This window comes from Quercus suber, unplaced genomic scaffold (genome assembly GCF_002906115.3).
Source record: "Quercus suber isolate HL8 unplaced genomic scaffold, Cork oak 2.0 scaffold_30, whole genome shotgun sequence".
Classification (NCBI taxonomy): domain Eukaryota; kingdom Viridiplantae; phylum Streptophyta; class Magnoliopsida; order Fagales; family Fagaceae; genus Quercus; species Quercus suber.
The window spans coordinates 949,626-971,259 of NW_027069495.1; the positions used below are offsets into that span (position 1 = coordinate 949,626).

General features: G+C 32.8%; 1 protein-coding gene across 1 annotated transcript; it reads left to right on the forward strand.

Annotated features, from left to right (window-relative positions):
* Window positions 1-204: 204 nt before the first annotated feature.
* On the forward strand, window positions 205-1,941 carry LOC136066297 (WAT1-related protein At3g30340-like). The gene is made up of 5 exons (XM_065770388.1): window positions 205-507; window positions 613-729; window positions 809-1,214; window positions 1,398-1,549; window positions 1,638-1,941. The coding sequence occupies exons 2-5, from the start codon at window positions 689-691 to the stop codon at window positions 1,804-1,806; spliced, it is 768 nt and encodes a 255-aa protein (XP_065626460.1). The 5' UTR covers window positions 205-507; window positions 613-688; the 3' UTR covers window positions 1,807-1,941.
* The last annotated feature ends 19,693 nt before the right edge of the window (window positions 1,942-21,634 follow it).

Sequence of the window (21,634 nt, forward strand, 5' to 3'; positions counted from 1 at the left end):
TCAATCTTTTATTGACATTTCTTCATCTCTTCTTCTCTTTGATATTGGTAAAGGGGAAGAAATTTAGTTTGATATTGGTAAAGTGAAAGAAAGTGGATGGTAAAATATTGGTAAAATAAGATTTGGTGAGAAATAAAAAGTGAAAGGGAGGGAAATGTGTTAAGAAGGCAATTTTGTCTTAAGAAAAAAGAGCCCTCAGCCAGTACCAGTCGTGTCCCATATTAAGAGGGCAAATTTGTCCAATTTTTCCTTACAAGTCATGTCATGCTTTTTCTCTAATTTACTCAATTTTTTTATTTATGTGGGACCCACAAAGGAGAACCTTAACAACCACCCTCCGGTGCTTGTTAACATTCTCCTCACTTTGATATGTATATATTAGAATTCTCTTATTCTTTTGGACAAGTTTAATGAAGAGGCTAAATATGGTAAGATTTCCTACAGGAACAACAGACCAGAACTTACAGCTCGCATATTATTTCAATTTTTCTTAAGTGCTCTAATCGGGTTAGTAATGACATTCTACACTGATGGAGTTTTGTTGATTGTCCATTTGAATTATAACCATTATACTGTTATTGAGAACCTCAGACAATTTCTGATGTTTTTTAGAGTAACATTCACGCAATACTTCTTCCTTCTTGGACTCCAATACACATCTGCCACATTCGCCTGTGCTTTCTTGAACATGGTGCCTGTTAACACATTTCTATTGGCACTTCCATTTGGGTAAGTAAAATAAATAAGACAATTTATTACTTCAATTGACTGAAGATACAATATTTTCATCTCTGGTTTGTAATTGCAGTCCAGAGAAAATAAACTTGAAAACCAAGGGAGGGAGGGCTAAGGTGTTAGGTACTCTGGTATGCGTCAGTGGTGCTTTGTTATTAACCTTTTACAAAGGAATGCCCTTAAGCAACATTCATTCACAAGCCTCAACTCACATAACAAACCATGGCATGTTGATTCCAGCTACAAGAGAGAGGTGGGCCATTGGTTCAATATTTTTGGTTGCAGGCTCCCTTATGTGGTCTTCATGGTTCCTCATACAAGCAAGGATTGGCATAAGATATCCATGCCAATATTCAAGCACAGCAATTTTGAACTTCTTTGGTGCCATTCAGTCATGCATCTTGAGTTTGATCATCAAGAGGAACCTGGCCATGTGGTTTTTGAAAGGGAGTTTAGAGATACTAAGTGTCGTGTATGCCGTAAGTACTCTCTTTAATATTCAAATGTTGCAAAGCACACAATCAAAATGACTTGTCTTTTAATTTTGTAAAAACATTCTTTTCAAATTTCAAATTCATATCTCTTATTAGTTATTCTTTGAGTAATATTTAATCTAAACTTAGGATGTATACTCCATAAACCTAGTTCAATTTTGGATATAGGGGATGGTGGGATCAGGCTTGTGCTATGTGGCAATGTCATGGTGTCTCAAACAAAGAGGTCCAGTCTTCACATCAACATTTACCCCTTTCATACAGATATTTGTAGCCATCTTTGATTTCTCTGTCTTGCATGAACAAATGTACCTTGGAAGGTTAACACTTTTGATCACTTTTCATTAGTTTCTTGTTTATCAGATAATTAAACTGTCCTTAACTTAATTTCTTCATTGGTATTAACAGTATCTTGGGATCTATCCTAGTTATAAGTGGCATGTATGTTCTTCTATGGGGTAAAAGCACTGAGGAAGCAGAATGTGCGAAGCAAGGCCAAGCAGCTGAAGAAGATCCAAAATGTAATCCAGGGTTACCTGTCACAAATCAACCCAAAGGTGTCGTTGACCAGTTATGATTAGTTGTAATCTAATTCACCCACCTATAATTTGCAATCTCACTTGAGTGAGTATTTAACATCTTGTGCTACTGTAAACCATTCTGCTTAGTAATATGATTGAATGCTAAATGAGAACACTGTTGTTTCAGACAACTTTTTGTATTGCAGGCAAGGACTATAGCCAGCATTTTTTTTTTAACAGAATAACAAATAAAAAAAGGGAATGGTTCCTTGTCTACCAATTATGCATCTCATTTGATATATTCAATATTAAAAATTGAAATTGCATACGTGTCTTCAACTCACGATTTTGGTTGTTTTTGCACCTGTGTACGGACATGTGTACAAGTTGGTGATATTTGATACTATTTGCTATACACATGACAATTGAATGGTTATAAAAATTCCTCTTTTTTTTTTTTACTAAATAATTAAGAAAGAGATGAGTAGATAAAGGCCTATAGGCATAACTGCGTAAGCCCTAGGGCCATGTGGCCCATGCCAAAACTCCTAAGGTAGCTTAAGCACATATATCTTTCTCAAAAAAAAAAAAAAAAAAAAAAAATGACACATGAAGACTATAAATATTAACAAAAAAAAAAAAATTATACAACAAAAGAAATCAATGGTAAATAATGACTTACTTGTTTGATGAGTTGGATCAAGTTTGTGTGAGAACTAACAAACCGTTTAATAAATGCATTTATACTTTCCAATATTCCAATTGTTGTCATTACACCAAAAAAAAATGCCCATGAAGGAAACATGGTACCCAAAAGTGCTTGATTTGATATAAACCAACTACATGTTTGTTAGAAAGCATGTCATATTTTGTCATAACTTGAAGCCATTGATTGTCAAAATCTTCACACGACTCTAACTTGTATAACTTATAGAAGTCCATGCACCAATTTGAATATTGATTACGAAGAATTGATGTAAACCAACCGCTAAATTTAGTGGTAATATGCCATATACAAAAGGCATGCTTTGTAGTTGGCAATTCTTTTGATATTGCCTCTGTAATCCATGGATCTTGGTCCGTCAAAATTGCCTTGGGTTGATTCCTCATTAAGCATGCAAAAGTCTGCTAATCAAATACAAATTTATTAAAGCATGAAAATATTTCAAAGGATATACGTAATTATTCTACTAATTAATCAAATAAAATTTAAAAAATAATTGTACTAATTTATAAGACAAAGAATGTACCTTCATTAACTATCGAAAGACACTTGTTGTTTCATTTCGAAGAAGTGCACAACCAAAGAGAATTGTCTTTCCATGATTATTGACACCAACAAAAATACCAAAAGGCATATCATAAGCATTCACCTTATAAGTAATATAAAAAACAACCACATCTCCATATTTTTGGTACCAATCAAAACAATGAGTAGGTGACCAAAAAATATGCTCCAATCTATTTTCTTCATCGGTTGTAAATGCATATTGGAATCTGGAGTTCTCTTCTTTAGCAACTTTGCAAAATTGTAGAAGATCTATGGCATTATTCTTTGCATTCTTCCCCCTCATTTTCACATAAAGATTACGAATATCTCTTTGAAAAAATGGAAATTGTCCATGTTTCAAATGCCACTCAAGTTCCATAACACGCATTACCTCTCTAATTGAAAGTCCAGATTCTTTCAATAAGAAAATGCATTTTTCATCATCTATAGTGATAACTCGATTGGCTGGAAGAAATCGCACTTCCGAAGAGGAGAACAAATCATGATTGTGGTCTATAACAAACTTAGTGACATGCCATTCTCGAGGAAAAAGATCAAATGACTTTCGCAAAATGATACTTAAATGAGCATTACATCCACATTTTAAAGACTTCCTATTTCTTTGCTCCTTAAATGGATCCACTATTTTTAGTGGTTGTTTACCTTGCCGATGACAAAAGAAATCACATCTTATTATTATTTTTTTTTTCTCAATACGACATTTCGAATTGTAAAACCATATCGATTTGCATAATTTTTATAGAAAGTGAAAGCTTCTTTTTCACTAGAAAAACATTGACCAACAAAAGGCTCAAACTCATTTTCTATTGAATTTATATCTTCACGTTCTTCAATAATTCCCATTTTATCTATTGGACATTCATTCCAATCAATAATTCCATTATTTGGAAGCTCATTTAATTCAACACAATTCTTTGAAACACTTTCATGAACCCCACTTGCAATCAAATCATCATCAACTTGTGCTATATTAAAACAAAAATTAAAAAACAATCAACATCATATTATGTGATATATGAAATATATATTACAAATAAAATCAAAATAATAATACCTTCTTGAGACAATTCATTTAAGTCAAAAAAATCCATTGGAACAAATTGATGAGCCTCACTTGCATTTACATTGTCATCCATTGGTGCTATATTAAAACAAGAGTTTAAAATATAAACATCATATTCTATGATAAATGAAATGTAAATTTATAAATAAAATAAAATTATAATACCTTTTTGAATGGGTCATTTAAGTCAAAACAATATTTTGGAGTAAAGTAGTGACTCTCACTTGTAACTACATTTCTATCCATTGATGCTATAATAGATGTATTAAAAATAAAAATTCACATCATATTAATTTTGGTGCTATATAAAAACAAGAGTTTTAAAGTATTCTATGATAAATGAAATATAAATCACAAATAAAATAAAATTATAATACTTTCATGAAGTGTTTTTTTTAAGTCAAAGCAATCTTTTGCAACTATATCCCCATCAATTTGTGCTACAATATACATGTATCAAAAATAAAAATTAACAACATATTAATATAAAACTATATTTTTAAAAATAACTATGAATCAAATAAATACAATAGTGGTACCTTGTTTAATTATTCTTCAATCTTTTATTGACATTTCTTCATCTCTTCTCCTCTTTGATATTGGTAAAGGAAAAGAATTTTAGTTTGATATTGGTAAAGTGAAAGAAAGTGGATGGTAAAATATTAGTAAAATAAGATTTGGTGGAAAATAAAAAGTGAAAGGCAGGGAAATGGGTTAAGAGGGCAATTTTGTCTAAAGAAAAAAAGCCCTCCAACCGTGTCCCATATTGAAAGGACAAATTCGTCCAAATGCTCCTTACATGTCATGTCATGCTTTTTCTCTAATTGACTCAATTTTTTTATTTATGTGGGACCCATTTTGGAGAACCTTAACAAGCACCCTCCGGTGCTTGTTGACATTCTCCTTTTTTTATTTGGGTAAATTTTATAAAACAACCCTGAGGTTTGAGTTAATGACAATTAGGTTCAAAATATTTTTGAAATGTCCAATCTAGTCCCTAAAAGACAAAAAATACTCTTACACTGTTAACCCTCTTACCCTCCGTTACACTTTTCTTTTTCTTTTTTTCTTTTTTTTTTTCTTCTTTTTTTCTCAATCCTGTCTGTCTATCTGTTTCCTTTCTTCTTCCTTGTATCTCTCTTCCCTCTCATCTCGCCTCTCTCTGCCTCCTTCACCGATCAAAGCCATGATTTGAACCGATCTCAGCCATGTTTTGAAGCCACACCATCGATCTCAACCATGTTTAAAGCCACACCGCCGATCTTAGCTACAATTTGAAGCCAGTCTGAAGCCACACTGTCGATTTGAAGATACATCGCCGTTCTAAAGCACCACCGATTGCTACCTCTCTTACTAGCTTGTTTTGATTTTAATTTAGTTATGACTTCTTTTTTTCTTTTTCTTTTTTTGTGGTTTGGGTCAATCTGGTATTGGTGGGTTGTGGTGGTTATGGGTTGTAATGGGTTGCTTTTCGCAGTTGTGGTTGAGGTGGTTAGTGGTGGTTGATAGTGATGGTTGGTTTAATTTGGCTAGTGGTTGAGGGTTTTGGTGATGGTGGTGCACTATAATCTGGTAGGGGTGATGCTATTTTTGGATTTGGGTCTTGATGCTATGGTTTGGCTGGGTTTTATCGCTAGTGGTGGTAGTAGCAGATCTGAGGTTAGAGAGGGAGAGTGGTGTTTTGGCTGTGAGAATCAAAGGAACCACCGAGAGGGAGAGTAGGAGAGCAGGTCTGTGAGGGAGAAAGACTAGAAAAGAAAAGTGTAACGGAGGGTTAAGAGGGTTAATGGTGTCATTACCAAACCTCAGGGATGTTTTCTGGAATTTATTCTATTTATTTTTAGTTTAGAGTATAATTTTTCAATTTATCATGATACCTCTCACCTAATCTATTATTATTTGATAATTTTTTTACTTGTTTAAGAATTATGCTTACACGGGAATATACAATTTATAGATTTATGTTGAAATTGATTTAATTTTAGAAAATTTTTATTTGAAAGATTACTAAAGAAAAATATTTTACACTTTTTTATGCTTTATTATTTTCTAATAATCTTATGAAAATGGTGAAAAATCATTTGAAAGTTGTTTAAATTTTTAAGACATTTTTAGTAAAATTTTGTTAATATTTACCATTTAATACCTTTATTTGTATTTTATTACTGTGATAAATTGTATTCAAGTCCATCCCATAAACTAAATCTTTTTTTTTTTTTTTTGAGAATAAACTAAAGAATTTTTTTTTTTTTTTTTTTAAATATTTATATGTGCCAACACAATATTGCTATACTGGCTTAAAATATTTTTACAATATTTTCACAATTATTAAGGTGTTAATTTTTTATTATTTAAAATAAAATAATAAAATATAAGGTTGGAACCAACTACAATTGAAAACATATGTATTGTGAAAATGTTATAATATCTTGTTGTTGTCACAATATATTTACAATTGCTAAGAAATCAATTCCTTATAGATCAAAATAAAATAAAATGTCAAGTTCAAAAATTTTCACAACAATTTCAAAACAAATCTTAAGTGACAAGGTATTTTTTATGGATAAAAAAAAGATATCAGTAATGAGCCTAATTTAAAACCAGTAATAATTTGTCATCAAAAAATTGTTGTGAAAATGTTGTGAATGTAACATTTTTCTATAATAAAATATCATATCTGGACCTACCATTGCTAAAAATAAAAGTATTGTGAAAATATTGTGATTTTTTTGTGCTCCTAGACTTCTTTTTTATTTTAGTCAAATTGGGTTAGTCAAAATTCATTATTTTACACAGTTTTTATTTTTTGTTTTTAATACACAATTTAAAGTGGTAGTTCCAATTTAAAACCAGTAGCAATTTACTGCCTAAGATTTGTTGGAAAAATATTGTGGACATAAAAAAATAAAATATCAAATTGAGACCTACCTCAGTTGGAAATAAAGGATATTGTGAAAATGTTTGATATTTTGTTGTGTTTCTAGGTTTCTTTTTTTGTTTAGACAAATTTGTTGAGGCAAAGTTCATTGTTTCAAGCAAAATTTTCTTCAATTGGCTTGTTTGTTTATTTGTTTTTTAAATGCACTATTTTTAACCGGTAACAATTTATCACCTAAAATTTATTGTGACAATGTTATGAATATAGCATTATTCTAAAATAAAATAGTAAAATATTAGACTAGGATCCATCATAGGCAAGAATAAAAGTACTGTAAAAATATCATGAAATTTCATTGCGTTGCTAGACTTTTTTTTTTTTTTTGGATTAGTCAGTTTTGTTGAACCAAAATTCATTATTTTATACACAATTTTCTTGGGCTGCATTTTTTTCACACATTATTTAATGTTTAAAAACACACACAGTTTTACACAAACAAAAGAAGAGGCAAAAAAGCACTTTCACCCCTTAAGTTTGGGTTAGTTTCATTCATTCCCTAAACTAAAGTTGAAAATTTTCCTCCTTTATATTTTGTAAAGGAGCGTATATCCCTACTATTACACTCTTAGATAAACCCTAATGAAATTTTATGATTTCTAGAATATCTATTGTGTAATGTATAAAATACACCCCCCTAAATTTTAATGTCCCAAAAATTTTCTTTTGCTATCTTGGTCTTTTTTAATTTATTTTCTTGTTTAAAAGGGATTTTCATATTAAAAATTAAGTTAAACATCATATTAGTTATTCTCATAAAATATGATAATAAAGAAAGAAGTATGGATAACAAAATCTTCATTGTAGACGCTTGCAATTATTTCATTTTATTAAGAGTTTCAATTGTAGCATATATTATCATTCATTGCAAAATTTTATATATTGTGACAATGTTTTATCAAAACTTAATTGTTTATTGTTAGAAGATAATGACATTCATTATCATTCTTAGTAGAATATTTATTGAGTAAATATTACATTTCGCATATAGGTTCTAAGAAATTGTCATAGTAAATAAATATTCATATGTTAAATAGCTATTCTAAATTTAAATACATAACTTTGTACTTCTTCCAAAAAAAAAAAAAAAAAAAAAACCTCTTAATTTCTCACTAAAATGGCAACACATGCCTTGCATGTGTATTCCAAACTAGTCATCTATATAAGTTTTAATTCCTACCATGTACTATATAAGTTCCAAATAGTATTAAATTTAAATCTCATGGAATCTCATAACTCCCATTTTGAATCCATCATCAGTCCAAGATTCAAGTACTCTTAAAGAACCATAAATACTCATCAAAAAAATAAAATAAAATAAAAGAACCTTAAATTCATGATGCTAAGGAAAAAAAGAAAAAAGAAAAAGTCACACACATGCAAGCTCAGCCTCAGATTTCGTGTTTCATACCCAATAAATAACTGACATCAGCCGAGTAGTGAGTAAAGGACAAGCTCGGACAAAGTTAATTTGACCATATGGCCCCACACATGCATGCCTCATTTAATTCATCTATTAGAGCATCCATAGCAGATGTGCCAAATGTGCCAAACGCCAAATATTTGGTACATTTGGCACACCAAACACTAAAAACACCCATTTATCAGATTGTTAAATGTTCTAAATTTTTGCAACATGCTACAGTGCCATCACAAATTTGGCACTGTACGGACAAATGTGGTATAATATATATTGTTATTTTACTTCGTTTTCTCTCTCCTCATCACAAATATCAGTATCACTCTCTCTCCGTCTTCTCTTTTCTGTCTTCTCTCTCATCTCTATCTTCTCTCTTTGTCTTCCACAGCACGCCGAAGACCAATGGCCACCACTCAACGCCGCCGATCACACCAAAGACCACCACTCGACGTTGCCGACCATTTATCTTCCCTATTCCGCTTCGAGTTCTTTTTTTTTTTTCTTTCTTTTTTCCTTTTTTCTTTTTTCTGTTCACTGTTTTTGGCTGTGGCTTGATGGGTGCGTTCGGATGGGCAGATCGGTGGTGGGTGGGTTCGAGTTGTGGGTTATGGCTGTGGGTGGGTTGAGATGGGCAGATCGGTGGGTGGGTTGAGATGGTGATGGGCGAATCGGCTGGTGGTGGGCGAATCGGTGTTGGCGAATCGGTGGTGGTGCTGATCTCTGTTCCGATCTGTTCTGATCTCGGTGGTGGTTTTTTTTTTTTTTTGGTGATCTGTTCTGTTTTGATCTATTCGATTTCTGGTTGTGGTTATAGTAGTTGTTGTTGTTGTTGCGGTGGTGGTTGATGATGACGATGATGAGGGGGAGGAATTTAATATATTATTTTAATGTATAGAATTGAAGTATAAAACATCTGATAAATGGATGTTGTAAAATGATGTGGTAAAATAATAAAGTAGGTTTTTGGCGTGGCAAAATGACATTTTTTTTACAACATCTGCTGTGGATGCTCTAAGTGTCCTCCAAGTCTCATGTGTAGATGCAAATAATGATGCAAAACCAGCCTGAGAAGGGAGTAGCAGTCTAGTCTCTATGGATAAAGCTTATATTAGTTATTGAGTAACATTGGTGAATTTTTGTATACTTTCGGAATAATTTTGTTTATATTATATTAGATTAGTCAATACTCAATACAATCATATATATATATATATATATGTTTGAATTTTAATTTAAGAAGTCAAACAACAATATCTAAGATTAAGAAAACCTCTATAAATTTATTCAAATTTAGAGAACATGAATGCATAGTGAAGGTCTTATAAAGGTGACAAAGTTGGGAATCTTCTATAATAATGTTTTTATATTTGAATTTTTATATTCGACTATACAGTTTATACCCATTAGCAACAAACGTACAAAGGCAAGCAAGAGAAAACTCATCAAGTAGTTAGAAGTCTTAGAACCCCACGCTGCATGCAACCCAATAAAATAGAGAATGAAGAGAGCCAATTTTATGATCCATTGATAACCCACTTGCAAGTTGCAACTTGCAGTTGAAACACATACTATTCATTTTTCTTTTTCTTTTTTTGGTTAGCGAAACACATACTATTCATTCTGTTCTTTTACAAACCCCAAAAAAAAAAAATGGTGGTGAAGTAAAAACACACACATACATTAAAAAAAAGAAAAAAAAAAAACACCACACGAAAGTAACAAAGACCCATCAACAATAAGACCAAATTGTTCAAGAAAACAAGATCACGTTGTTCAAGAAACAACCTATGAGTAATACTAAGATCACATAATTTTACAAAATTTTGTCACAACTTACACGTAATAAGTTGTGAGTAGTAAATGTATGAATACACATGGATCCACCACCTCACCTTTTTCACTCACAACTCTTCATATGGCGAGTTGTGGTCACAATTATGTAAACTTATGTGGTCTTGGCATTTTTCTACACAAAAAATGAATATTGATAAAGAATAATTTTTTTTGATATTTTAAATATATACGTAGATAAAATGGGTGCAAAGTAGTTGAGCAGTAACATGGATTGGAGTCACAATAATAACCCCCATAAAAGCCCTGATGGTACACATGGAGTTAGGATTTGAGAGAGTCGTATCATAGAGCTTTCTTTCGTATGTTGGTCTTAGGAATGGGAGGAGTGGGTACCAAGGGTAGACCTTGTGGTTGTTGGTCTTGGGAATGGGAGGAGTGGGGGGTGTGTAAAATAGGACAAGTTTATAGAATAATAGAAGAAGGAATGGGTATCGAAATTCAAGATTCGGCTAGCCTATATGAATTTGGAAGAAGAGAAGCCATCATTTAAATAAATTTAAAATTATTATTAAAAAAAAAAAAAAAAAAAAAGAAGAGAAGCCATCATTTAAATAAATTTAAAATTATTATTAAAAAAAAAAAAAAAAAACTGAAAGAGGAGAAGAAAATGATGATATTGTGGTTATGGTGGAAAGAATGAAGAAAAAGTTACAAGGGAAAAAACTTGAGAGAAGATGAGTGAGGGCAAGATGATCGGTGACTCAGTGGAGATGTGAAGGAAATTGAATAGATAAGAGCAAGATAATTATTATTATTATTATGGTTGGGCAAACTAACATTGAGAATTTCATCCATGGAGTTGAAATCAATTTAAATAAAATTATTGTCATTTTTTTAATAAATTATATTTATTTTATGACCAGTATATATATATATATATACACAAATATACAAACTCTATATATACAACAGTAATCTTGAAATGATACACCGATATTGAAATATTCATTTCCAATGATCAAACCAAAGCAATCACCCAAATGGTATTCACAACATTGATCTAGGCCAATATCCCTTCCTATTAAAAAAGAAAAAAAAATTCCAATATCTCTAACTCACATCAATGCTCTACATATAGCTCATATTGGTTCTCATTAGTTTAATTGGTAAAATCTCTTAAGAGATTTGGAGTTCAAACTCCCAAAAATCAAATAGTGTTTTGAACTAGTGGTAAAAAAGTGGGAAAAAAAAAAAAAAAACATTATGGAGCATTTGCCATAAAATTCTATCATATCATAAATAAATTTATAAAAAAAAAGCTTTGTAGCTCCCATTCAACAAATAGAAAACTTTGAAGTTCACTTCAAGCGATTTGGTTTGGTAGCAAAGTTTGATTGGGATAGTTCAAAAGTATTAACATACTTTTTTAGAACCTAAATTTTAAGGCTTAAAATTCCTCTTCAAAGTTATGTACTTTAAGGTAACAAAGCAGAATACAAAATTTTAAGTTTGAAATGGAAGCATGACTCTTGTACTATATATTTGAATTAGTGATTTTCACCTGAATAGCTTAACCCAAACATGACCAATTAAATAATTGTGTCAATGATCTTTCAACTCTAACATGATTCGATAATAGTTAATGTGGGGTCAGAGAACCTGGTAACCCCAACCCACTTTGTACCAAGCCCAAGGCCGATGCCGAGGAGGAAGGAACGCCCGAAGACGAAGTTTGAAAGTTCAAATTGCCCAGGAACCTTGCTGAGGACGACCCTGTCCTCGACCAACCAAGACCATGGGAGAAGGAAGTAACAGGCCACCAAAAGCAGCCTTCCCGAGCATCTAAGAAGAAGGAACAAGTACAACGTGTCAGCCGTAGAAGCATGGTGGAGGAGCCAGTCCAAGATGAACTGTCACCTCCACATTAAATGCCCACAACTAACGTTCTGGCCGTATTAATGAGGAAATGACTCCTGAATAGCGCAACCTTGGTTGCCGCAGCCCACAGAGAGAATGGGAAGGCGGCTAATGGGACAAGCACTCAAGTAATGGCCTGTTTGATCAACAAATGTAGGGCTAAGATCAACTGAAAGGGGGTATATAATGTAAGGAATCCCTCTTGAAAGGGAAAGGGGAAAAAGGGAGAAAGGCTAGCAGAAATAGAGAGCACTGTAGCATTATGTATCATCACTAAAATATTTGTAACCAATCATTAAAGAAATAAAAGAACTTCAATCTCCTTGGAGGAGAGCCGAGGAGCATCATTGCACATTTTTATCCAAGTTCATGTTGCTTAATTCCTATGCATTTGTGCCTAGTCGTTGTATCCCTCACTAGGGCCTAGTTCCTAAACTCGCTATCTACAAATTCATTGTATTGGGCTAACTGGGCTAGAGTCCACTCACTCAACAGCAGAAGTGCTCAAACCCAATTCTTACAGTTAAAAAAAAAAAAAAAACTGATAATAAAGTAGGGTAATACAACAATGACAACATTACTTACTTGATAAGCTTAATAAACCATTTGTATTTGATTGACACGAAGGTGACACAAATACAACCTATTAAACCATCTTTAAAAAAAAAAAAACCCTAATTAATATTGTTTTAAATTTAATACATCGTCATTACATGAATTTTTTTTTTCCCCATAGAGTGACATTAGTTTTTATCCATCATACATTGATGAGAATATTTCTTAGTGTTGGGTCCCAAATAATATTATCACAAACATTAGCGATCCAAAATAACAATCACACACAGGAACACAAAATTTACATGAAAAACCCTTTCTCTTTGAAGGGAAAAACCACGGAATAAACTCCGAATAATTTCACTATTATCAAATCAATTACAATAATTATTATGTATGCTTCATGGCTAAAGAAAAAAATCTTTATTTATTTATTTTTACTCTCACACACACAAATTATCTCTCGAATGTCGCAGTTCTTTTTTCCTATTCTTTTTATTTTTCATTGTATGCGGCACACCAATTCAGCACAAACGATATTTATATATAACCTAGCCTCACATCACAATACCAATACGAGTCAAATAAAGAGTCTCTCAACCAATAGCCACAGACTCTTATTTCAAATAGGATTAGTTCTTGTGCTTTCCTAGGAGTTTACTGACACCTAATTCTACTTGAAGTAGAATTCTTGATACAAACCCATTGAATGGGCTATCACGTGGGCTGGACGGCAAAAATGGGAAATTAGCCATAAATTTTAAACATTATAATTAGTAGGCTAAGTTTCAAACTATATTTTTTACTAACATCTCAAGTTTAAGAGACTTGATTTAGGCCTATAAATCGAGTCTTTGAGACTCGATTTTTATGGGTTGATTAAGTCTGATGTGGTATTTTTTTTCATGTGGCGTCTACCTGGAAATCGAGTTCTAAGACTCGATTTATAACCCAAAAATAATTACAAAATATACTCAGAAGACCCAAAATACGCAAAAACGCGGAAAGAAAGAAAGAAAAGAAAGAAAGAGAGAGACCCAGGCTGCGCGACCACAGCCGACCCAGGCCGCGCGCGACCCAAGTCGCAAGCGTGACCTAGTTCGCATTTCTGGTTTTTTTTTTTTTTTTTTTTGGATGAACACATGTTTTCAGCTGAGGTCGCTGAAGAACTCGATGGAATCATTGTTGTTGTCGTTGTGGTTGATGTTGTTGTCGAAAATAATATTTTCTTTGTTGTTAAGGTCAGAAGGTGTAAAGGAACTCTTTTCATTTTAAATATGGATGTAAATCGAGTCTTAGAGACTCGATTTATAGGTGGACGCCACGTGGAAAAAGTGACAACTCAGATCCGATCAGAACATGAAAATTGACCCTCAAAGACTCGATTTATAGGCCCTAAACCGATTCTCTTAGATTCGAGATGCTAGTAAAAAATATAGTTTGAAAACTTAGCCTACTAATTATAATGTTTAAAAATTATGGCTAATTTCCTATTTTGGCCAGGCTGGACTCACAACACTTAGAGTTGTCATGCATCCTTGGTGGGATTCATAGGGTTGAGAATTAAAAAAAAGGTCAAAAGAAAATAATAGCATTTAATGAGGGTGTAGTGTAGTTGATTGTTTCAATTTTTTAAAGAAAAGAATAAGTATAACGAGGGTGGAGTGGTTTGTTTGAATTTTGAAGTAAATGTCATTGTCAAATTCCCACGTTAGCGCAACAAGAACAGGTAGGATTTCTCTGCCAACTTTGTTTCTATTGTATAACACATAAAATGCACAATTGCATATCAAACCCTGCAGCAGCAGCATGCTTACGTGATTGTGATGGCTGAAATACTGCACCCGGCCTGCCTGAGAGGCACCACCTCCTGCAGAAGCACACCTTTTTTGTCTTTCCCTGCTAGCCCCAATACAAACTAAGACAAAGTTAATTTGACCATATAGCCCCGCACATACAAGTCTCGTTTAATTCATAGCCTCCAAAATTTTCTTTTGTCGAATTCATTAATTGTAATAGATGTAGAAAGTGTCCTCCAGCTCCAAGTCTCATTGCAAAATCAGTCTGCAGGGAGTAGCATATGTTTTGATAGGCATTTGGTACCGTGTCCCCAAGGGTATAGTTTATTTTATTTCAATGTTAGTGGTGGGCCCATGTGCATAGAAGCCAGTCTTTTTTTTAAGGATACTACTCTCATTCCCTCTTGCGCCCTAACTTGACATTTGGCATCACCCATTCACCTACCCTAATATTTCAAGGATTCTACTCCAAGGCTAATATCGTGAATGTTCATAAAATTTTACTATTTGCCAGCCCCAGTCCAGATACAACGGCCAAGAATCTTATGTTATTTCCTTTTAATTATATACTTCAAAAGGGTGAAAATGGGTAACTAACCATAATTTTCTAACTATATAATTAGTAGTTTCGGTTCCCAAACTATATTATTTACTAGCATCTCGAGTCTAAGAGACTCGATTTTAGCCTATAAATCGAGTCTCAAAGACTCAATTTTCATGGTCTAATCACGTTCAATGTGACATATTTTTCCACGTGGCGATCACATGGAAATCGAGTTTTAGATACTCGATTTATAACTCTTATATACATATCAGAGAAGAACATATCAAAGAAAAAAAAAAAAAAAACTAGAAAGAGAGAAGAACCCAGGCCGCGCACCTCAGAGAAGAACCCAGGCAGCGCGCGCTGCTTGGCAACGCGCTACCCAGGTCGCCTTTCCTATCTGATCTGAGCTCTAGATTCTTTCTCCCTCTGATCTGATTGTTGTGTTTCTAGATTTCTTATTTATTTTTTTTTTTTTTGTGTATTTCGGCTTGTACGAGAGACTTGAGACTTCAATTTTTTTTTTTTTTTAATTTTTTTGGTTTATAAATCGAGCCTTAGAGACTTGATTTCCAAGTAGGAAAAAAATGCCACATCAGACCATAGAAATTGAGTCTTTGAGACTCGATTTATAGGCCAAAATCGAGTCTTTTAGACTTGAGATGCTAGTAAATAATATAGTTTGGGAACCGAAACTACTAACTATATAGTTGGAAAATTATGATTAGTTACCCATTTTTCAAAAGAGTAAAGTATAAATTTGATAGAGATTTTCTCCAAAAAAAAAAAATATGATAGAGATAACTTAAACATAATCTTCTTAAAAAATAAAAAATAAAAGACTTAAACATAGTCCCTTAAGTAAGACGTCTAAAATTCTCTAATTTAATTTAATTATGTAATTGTATTATATTAGTCGTTTAGTTACATTAGTGAATTTTAGTATCCTTTGGAAGATAATTTCGTATATGTGTGTGTGTGAATTCAAAATTAAGAAGTTAAAGTATAATGCTTAAGATTAAGAAAAGCTCCTTAAACTTATTCAAAATTTAAATTAGAGAGAACATAAATGCATAGCGAAGTTCTTTTCACGGTGACAGAGTTAGCAACCTTCTATTTGTTTTTATATAGTTTGATTTTTTAATGCACCACATCGGAATCTTACAAATGTAATTATAATGCAGATGAGGTGGGTGTTAAATGAGGTTCTTCGGCTATATGTAGTCTATATCTATACCAATCAAGTTGTTAGTAGTCCTAAAACCCAATGCTAAAATTAATAGAGAATGAAGAGAGCCAAAATTTTTATTGTCTATTGATAACCCACTAGCAACTTGCAACACATGCTATTCATTCTTTTTTTTCTTTTTTTTTTGATAAGAAGCTATTCATTCTTTTTAAAGTATACAACGTGAAACAATTTTTTTTTTGGGAGAATGATATTAAGGTACGTTTGGTACACAAAATGAGGATTACAACAGGAATTGTAATATTTATTACTACGAATAAAATGTGTTGTAATGTAATAACTAAACTTATTTATTAGTTTGGTTGTAAGGTATAACATTAGAATGAAACTTAACATTTATTTTAGGAAATTTCTTACTCATACAATTATATCTCCTTAAAAATTGTTATTCTTAAATTTAAGAGAGATATGTGTTATTTTTTATTACTGTTTATTTTTATAATTGTTAGATGTATATGGAAAGTTTGTTTATTTGAGAATATATTAAGTTTCAAAATTACTGCACTTACTAAGGAATAACTAATACAACATTTTAAAGAGGAATAGTTATTCCTCATTTTGAAGAATAACTATTCATAAGGAACGATTATTCCTTGTAATAAAAATATAACCAAATTAAAGAATAATTAAATCATAAGAATAATTATTACATTACAGTGCCTATTATAGTCTACCAAGTATGGCCTTAGTTCTTATCCATCATATATATAATACAAGTTGAAGTTGTAATGGTGGGAAAGGGGTGAGAATTAAAAAAGATGAAAAAAAAAAGAATCAGCATTGAATGAGCTAGGGTGGAGTACTGGGTCAAATTGTGCAAACAAGATCAACTAGAATTACTACCACCTACCAATTTCGTTTTCATTCTTTAGCACACAAAACAAAACGAACAGTTGTGCCAGAGACACAAAGAGTCTCAGACCAAAAGGCATAGAGCTATACTTTTTTGTTTTAACCGCTAGCTTACTAGCTGTCCCCGAAATCACCCTTATGCTGTGCTAGTGCTCAGCAATAAGCATATATACAAACTGTGTATGGTATCTATTTATATTGACCATTCCTCTTCTAGCATGCATGCAAACTTGGTATCATATGAGATGTATAATATGAGTCGGAGTTGTCATGGTGGGAAAGGGGTGAGAATTAAAAAAGATGAAAAAAAAAAAAAAAAAGAATCATCATTGAATGAGCTAGGGTGGAGTACTGGGTCAAATTGTGCAAACAAGATCAGCTAGAATTGCTACCACCTACCACCTACCAATTTTGTTTTCATTCTTTAGCACACAAAACAAAACGAACATTTGCACCAGAGACACAGAGAGTCTCAGAGCCAGAGGCACAGAGCTATACTCTTTTGTTTTAACCGCTAGCTTGCTAGCTGTCCTCGAAATCACCTTTGTGCTGTGCTAGTGCTCAACAATAAGCATATATACAAACTGTGTACGGTATCTATTCATATTGACCATTCCTCTTCTAACATGCATGCAAACTTGGTATCATATGAGATGTATAATACGAGTCGGAGTTGTCATGGTGGGAAAGGGGTGAGAATTAAAAAAGATGAAAAAAAAAAAAATCATCATTGAATGAGCTAGGGTGGAGTACTGGGTCAAATTGTGCAAACAAGATGACCTAGAATTGCTACCACCTACCACCTACCAATTTCGTTTTCATTATTTAGCACACAAAACAAAATGGACATTTGCACCAGAGACACAGAGAGTCTCAGAGCCAGAGGCACAGAGCTATACTCTTTTGTTTTAACCACTAGTTTGCTAGCTGCCCCTGAAATCACCCTTGTGCTGTGCTAGTGCTCAGCAATAAGCATATATAGAAACTGTGTACGGTATCTATTTATATTGACCATTCCTCTTCTAGCATGCATGCAAACTTGGTATCATATGAGATGTATAATATGAGTTGGAGTTGTCATGGTGGGAAAGGGGTGAGAATTAAAAAAGATGAAAAAGAAAATCATCATTGAATGAGCTAGGGTGGAGTACTGGGTCAAATTGTGCAAACAAGATGAGCTAGAATTGCTACCACCTACCACCTACCAATTTCATTTTCATTATTTAGCACACAAAACAAAATGGACATTTGCACCAGAGACACAGAGAGTCTCAGAGCCAGAGGCACAGAGCTATACTCTTTTGTTTTAACCACTAGCTTGCTAGCTGTCCTCGAAATCACCCTTGTGCTGTGCTAGTTCTCAGCAATAAGCATATATACAAACTGTGTACGGTATCTATTTATATTGACCATTCCTCTTCTAACATGCATGCAAACTTGGTATCATATGAGATGTATAATACGAGTCGGAGTTGTCATGGTGGGAAAGGGGTGAGAATTAAAAAAGATGAAAAAAAAAAAAAAAAAAAAGAATCATCATTGAATGAGCTAGGGTGGAGTATTGGGTCAAATTGTGCAAACAAGATCAGCTAGAATTGCTACCACCTACCACCTACCGATTTCGTTTTCATTCTTTAGCGCACAAAACAAAAAGGACAGTTGCACCAGAGACACAGATACTCTCAGAGTCAAAGGCATAGAGCTATACTCTTTTGTTCTAACCGCTAGCTTGCTAGCTGTCCCCAAAATCACCCTTGTGCTGTGCTAGTGCTCTGGAATAAGCATATATACAAACTGTGTATGGTATCTATTTATATTGGCCATTCCTCTTCTAGCATGCATGCAAACTTGGTATCATATGAGATGTATAATACAAGTTGGAGTTGTCATGGTGGGAAAGGGGTGAGAATTAAAAAAGATGAAAAAAAGAATCAGCATTGAATGAGCTAGGGTGGAGTACTGGGTCAAATTGTGCAAATAAGATAGCTAGAATTGCTACCACCTACCACCTACAAATTTCATTTTCATTCTTTAGCACACAAAACAAAACAGACAGTTGCGCTAGAGGCACAGAGCTATACTCTTTTGTTTTAACTGCTAGCTTGCTAGTTGTTCCCGAAATCACCCTTGTTCCGTGCTAGTGCTCAACAATAAGCATATATACAAACTATGTACAGTATCTATTTATATTGACCATTCCTCTTCTAGCATGCATGCAAACTTGGTATCATATGAGATGCCACATTCCACTTCATACACTAAATAACTTTCACAAAATTAATTACTAGCAAAGTTTCACAATTGTATATACCTAGTTTAAATACAGAAGTTCACACAATCAAGTTTAATACAAAATTACTTAGAGTTTAAAGTAATTATTTATAATCCCTAATGAATTTGAAGTGTTTTTTTTTTTTTTTTAATTATTGGAGTGATCAATTTTAGTCTTCCATATCTAGTAATTATTGTAATGCCTTTATTTTGTGGGGAGAGAAGTAAAGAGAATTCATTTGAAAAGAGAGAGAGAGAGAGAGAGAGAGAGAGAGAGAGAGAGAGACAAAGTCACTATATATTAGCTGTGATAAGACATTAATCCTTGCAAGTAGTACGTAGTTGATGCATGTTAGTATTATACTTGAGATCAAAGCATTATACCAGTTGTTTCAAATTGATACTTCTAGCTTTATATTTGTATTTGGTACAAATCTTATGTAATTTGGGTTGGTGTGCCTGGTTTTTTTTTTTTTTTTTTTTCTGCTCTATTAAAGAAATACTGAAGAATGTGTACATTTGGTGCAGGGTATCAAGTAAGGCAGCAAACTTTGATTAGGAGGTTAGAGATGGGTTTTCAATGTATGAAGTTTATTAGACTTTCTGATTGCTGGGATGCTCTCAGTCCATCTTAACTGCCACTTTAGCATGGTTCAAGGGGAAAAACAACCTCCCAGTTAGCACGATAATCAATCAGGAGCACGTCTGACACTAATGACTACCACTATAGTGGAGAATGTTCAATTTTTCTTTCTTTTTTACTTCCTTTTTTTTTTTTTTTTTGGGTTTTCTCCTGGAGATTCATATTCTTAAAATTTTTTGTGTATCTTTGTTTGTCCTTCGGATTGTTTGGTTTTGCCCTGTGTTCATCTCCTCTTGATGAAAATATTTCCCTATGGTGAGGGGGACACTTGTGCTTGGCAATGAAATCTTGAATTTTTAGATATCCTATGTGCCTTAATGCCTTCATTTTTCCCATAATTTTTCATATTTATTGTCAAATGTTTCGGTGACTAGTTGTGCCTATGACGTCTAGCTCAAATGATCCTCTTCTTGAAGTTATGGAATAAAGGGTAGGGTCTTGGGCATTAGACCTATTGGGTGTGTCTAATTTGAATTATAAGAAATTGTTATGAGAAAAGTTGAAAGTCAGTCACATTGCAAATGTGATTGTTGAATCTATGTGACTATGTCAAGAAGATGACAGCATAGGAGCCCTCTCTAGACCTTGTCTTATAATGTGGTCATTATTTTCTCCTAGGATGCCCAAGCCTATCACATGCCCAAGCCACTTTTACAACAAATTCAAAGTAACATATTGTTATTGGCAATTACTAGTTAGACAAAAAAGTAATTTCAATTGTGGATTCAAATTAGAATCAATAATAACTTACCACTTATTATTTGTTGTTAAAATATTGTAGAGATGTCACTTCTCAGTAATATAGGTTTAGTTATAATGAGTTGTTTTAACTTTTAATCCTCAAGTTTAAATTGATCATTTTTATTTGGTACTAAGAGCCCATCTAATTCTTATTCCGTTTATTATTATTGGTTGGAGGAATTATATTTATACATAAGAAGGGAAACAAAAAGAACTTGACACTAACTCTCAAAAAAAAAAAAAAAACTTGACAATAATTAAGAGAGAGAGCCAAAAGGAATCTTCCATTAATATTATACGCTTTCACTCACTGCAAGTAACTTCCAAATTGTTAAGTACATTATATTCCTTTCTATTTTTGGAAAGGTTTTTTCAAAAATTAAAAAAGTTGTTATTATTTTTTCAATTTTTGAAATTTTTTTTTTTTAAAATGAAAACTAATATGTGCCCTTAGGACACACATTAGTAAAATCCTTATATTAAAACTGATTGTCTCAAAACTACTAAATCAAGAGTGCCAGTAACATAATTGTTAAACAAAAGGAGTTATAGTAAACATATAATTGTTAAAACAATATATCTTCCAAAAACAAACAAACACTAAAAGTGATCAGACAACTTTCTCCACAATACTTGGCTCATGTTCATGACATTCTTTGCAGTTATACTCCTTCCCACCTTGTCTCATAAACTGCATTATAGTAAAATATGAGATTCATTACCATGGGAGGAAGAAAAAATAAGCCATCACCAGATATTTTTTGCTTTAAAGTATATAAAAATATCAAGCACTTGAACAATACGAATATG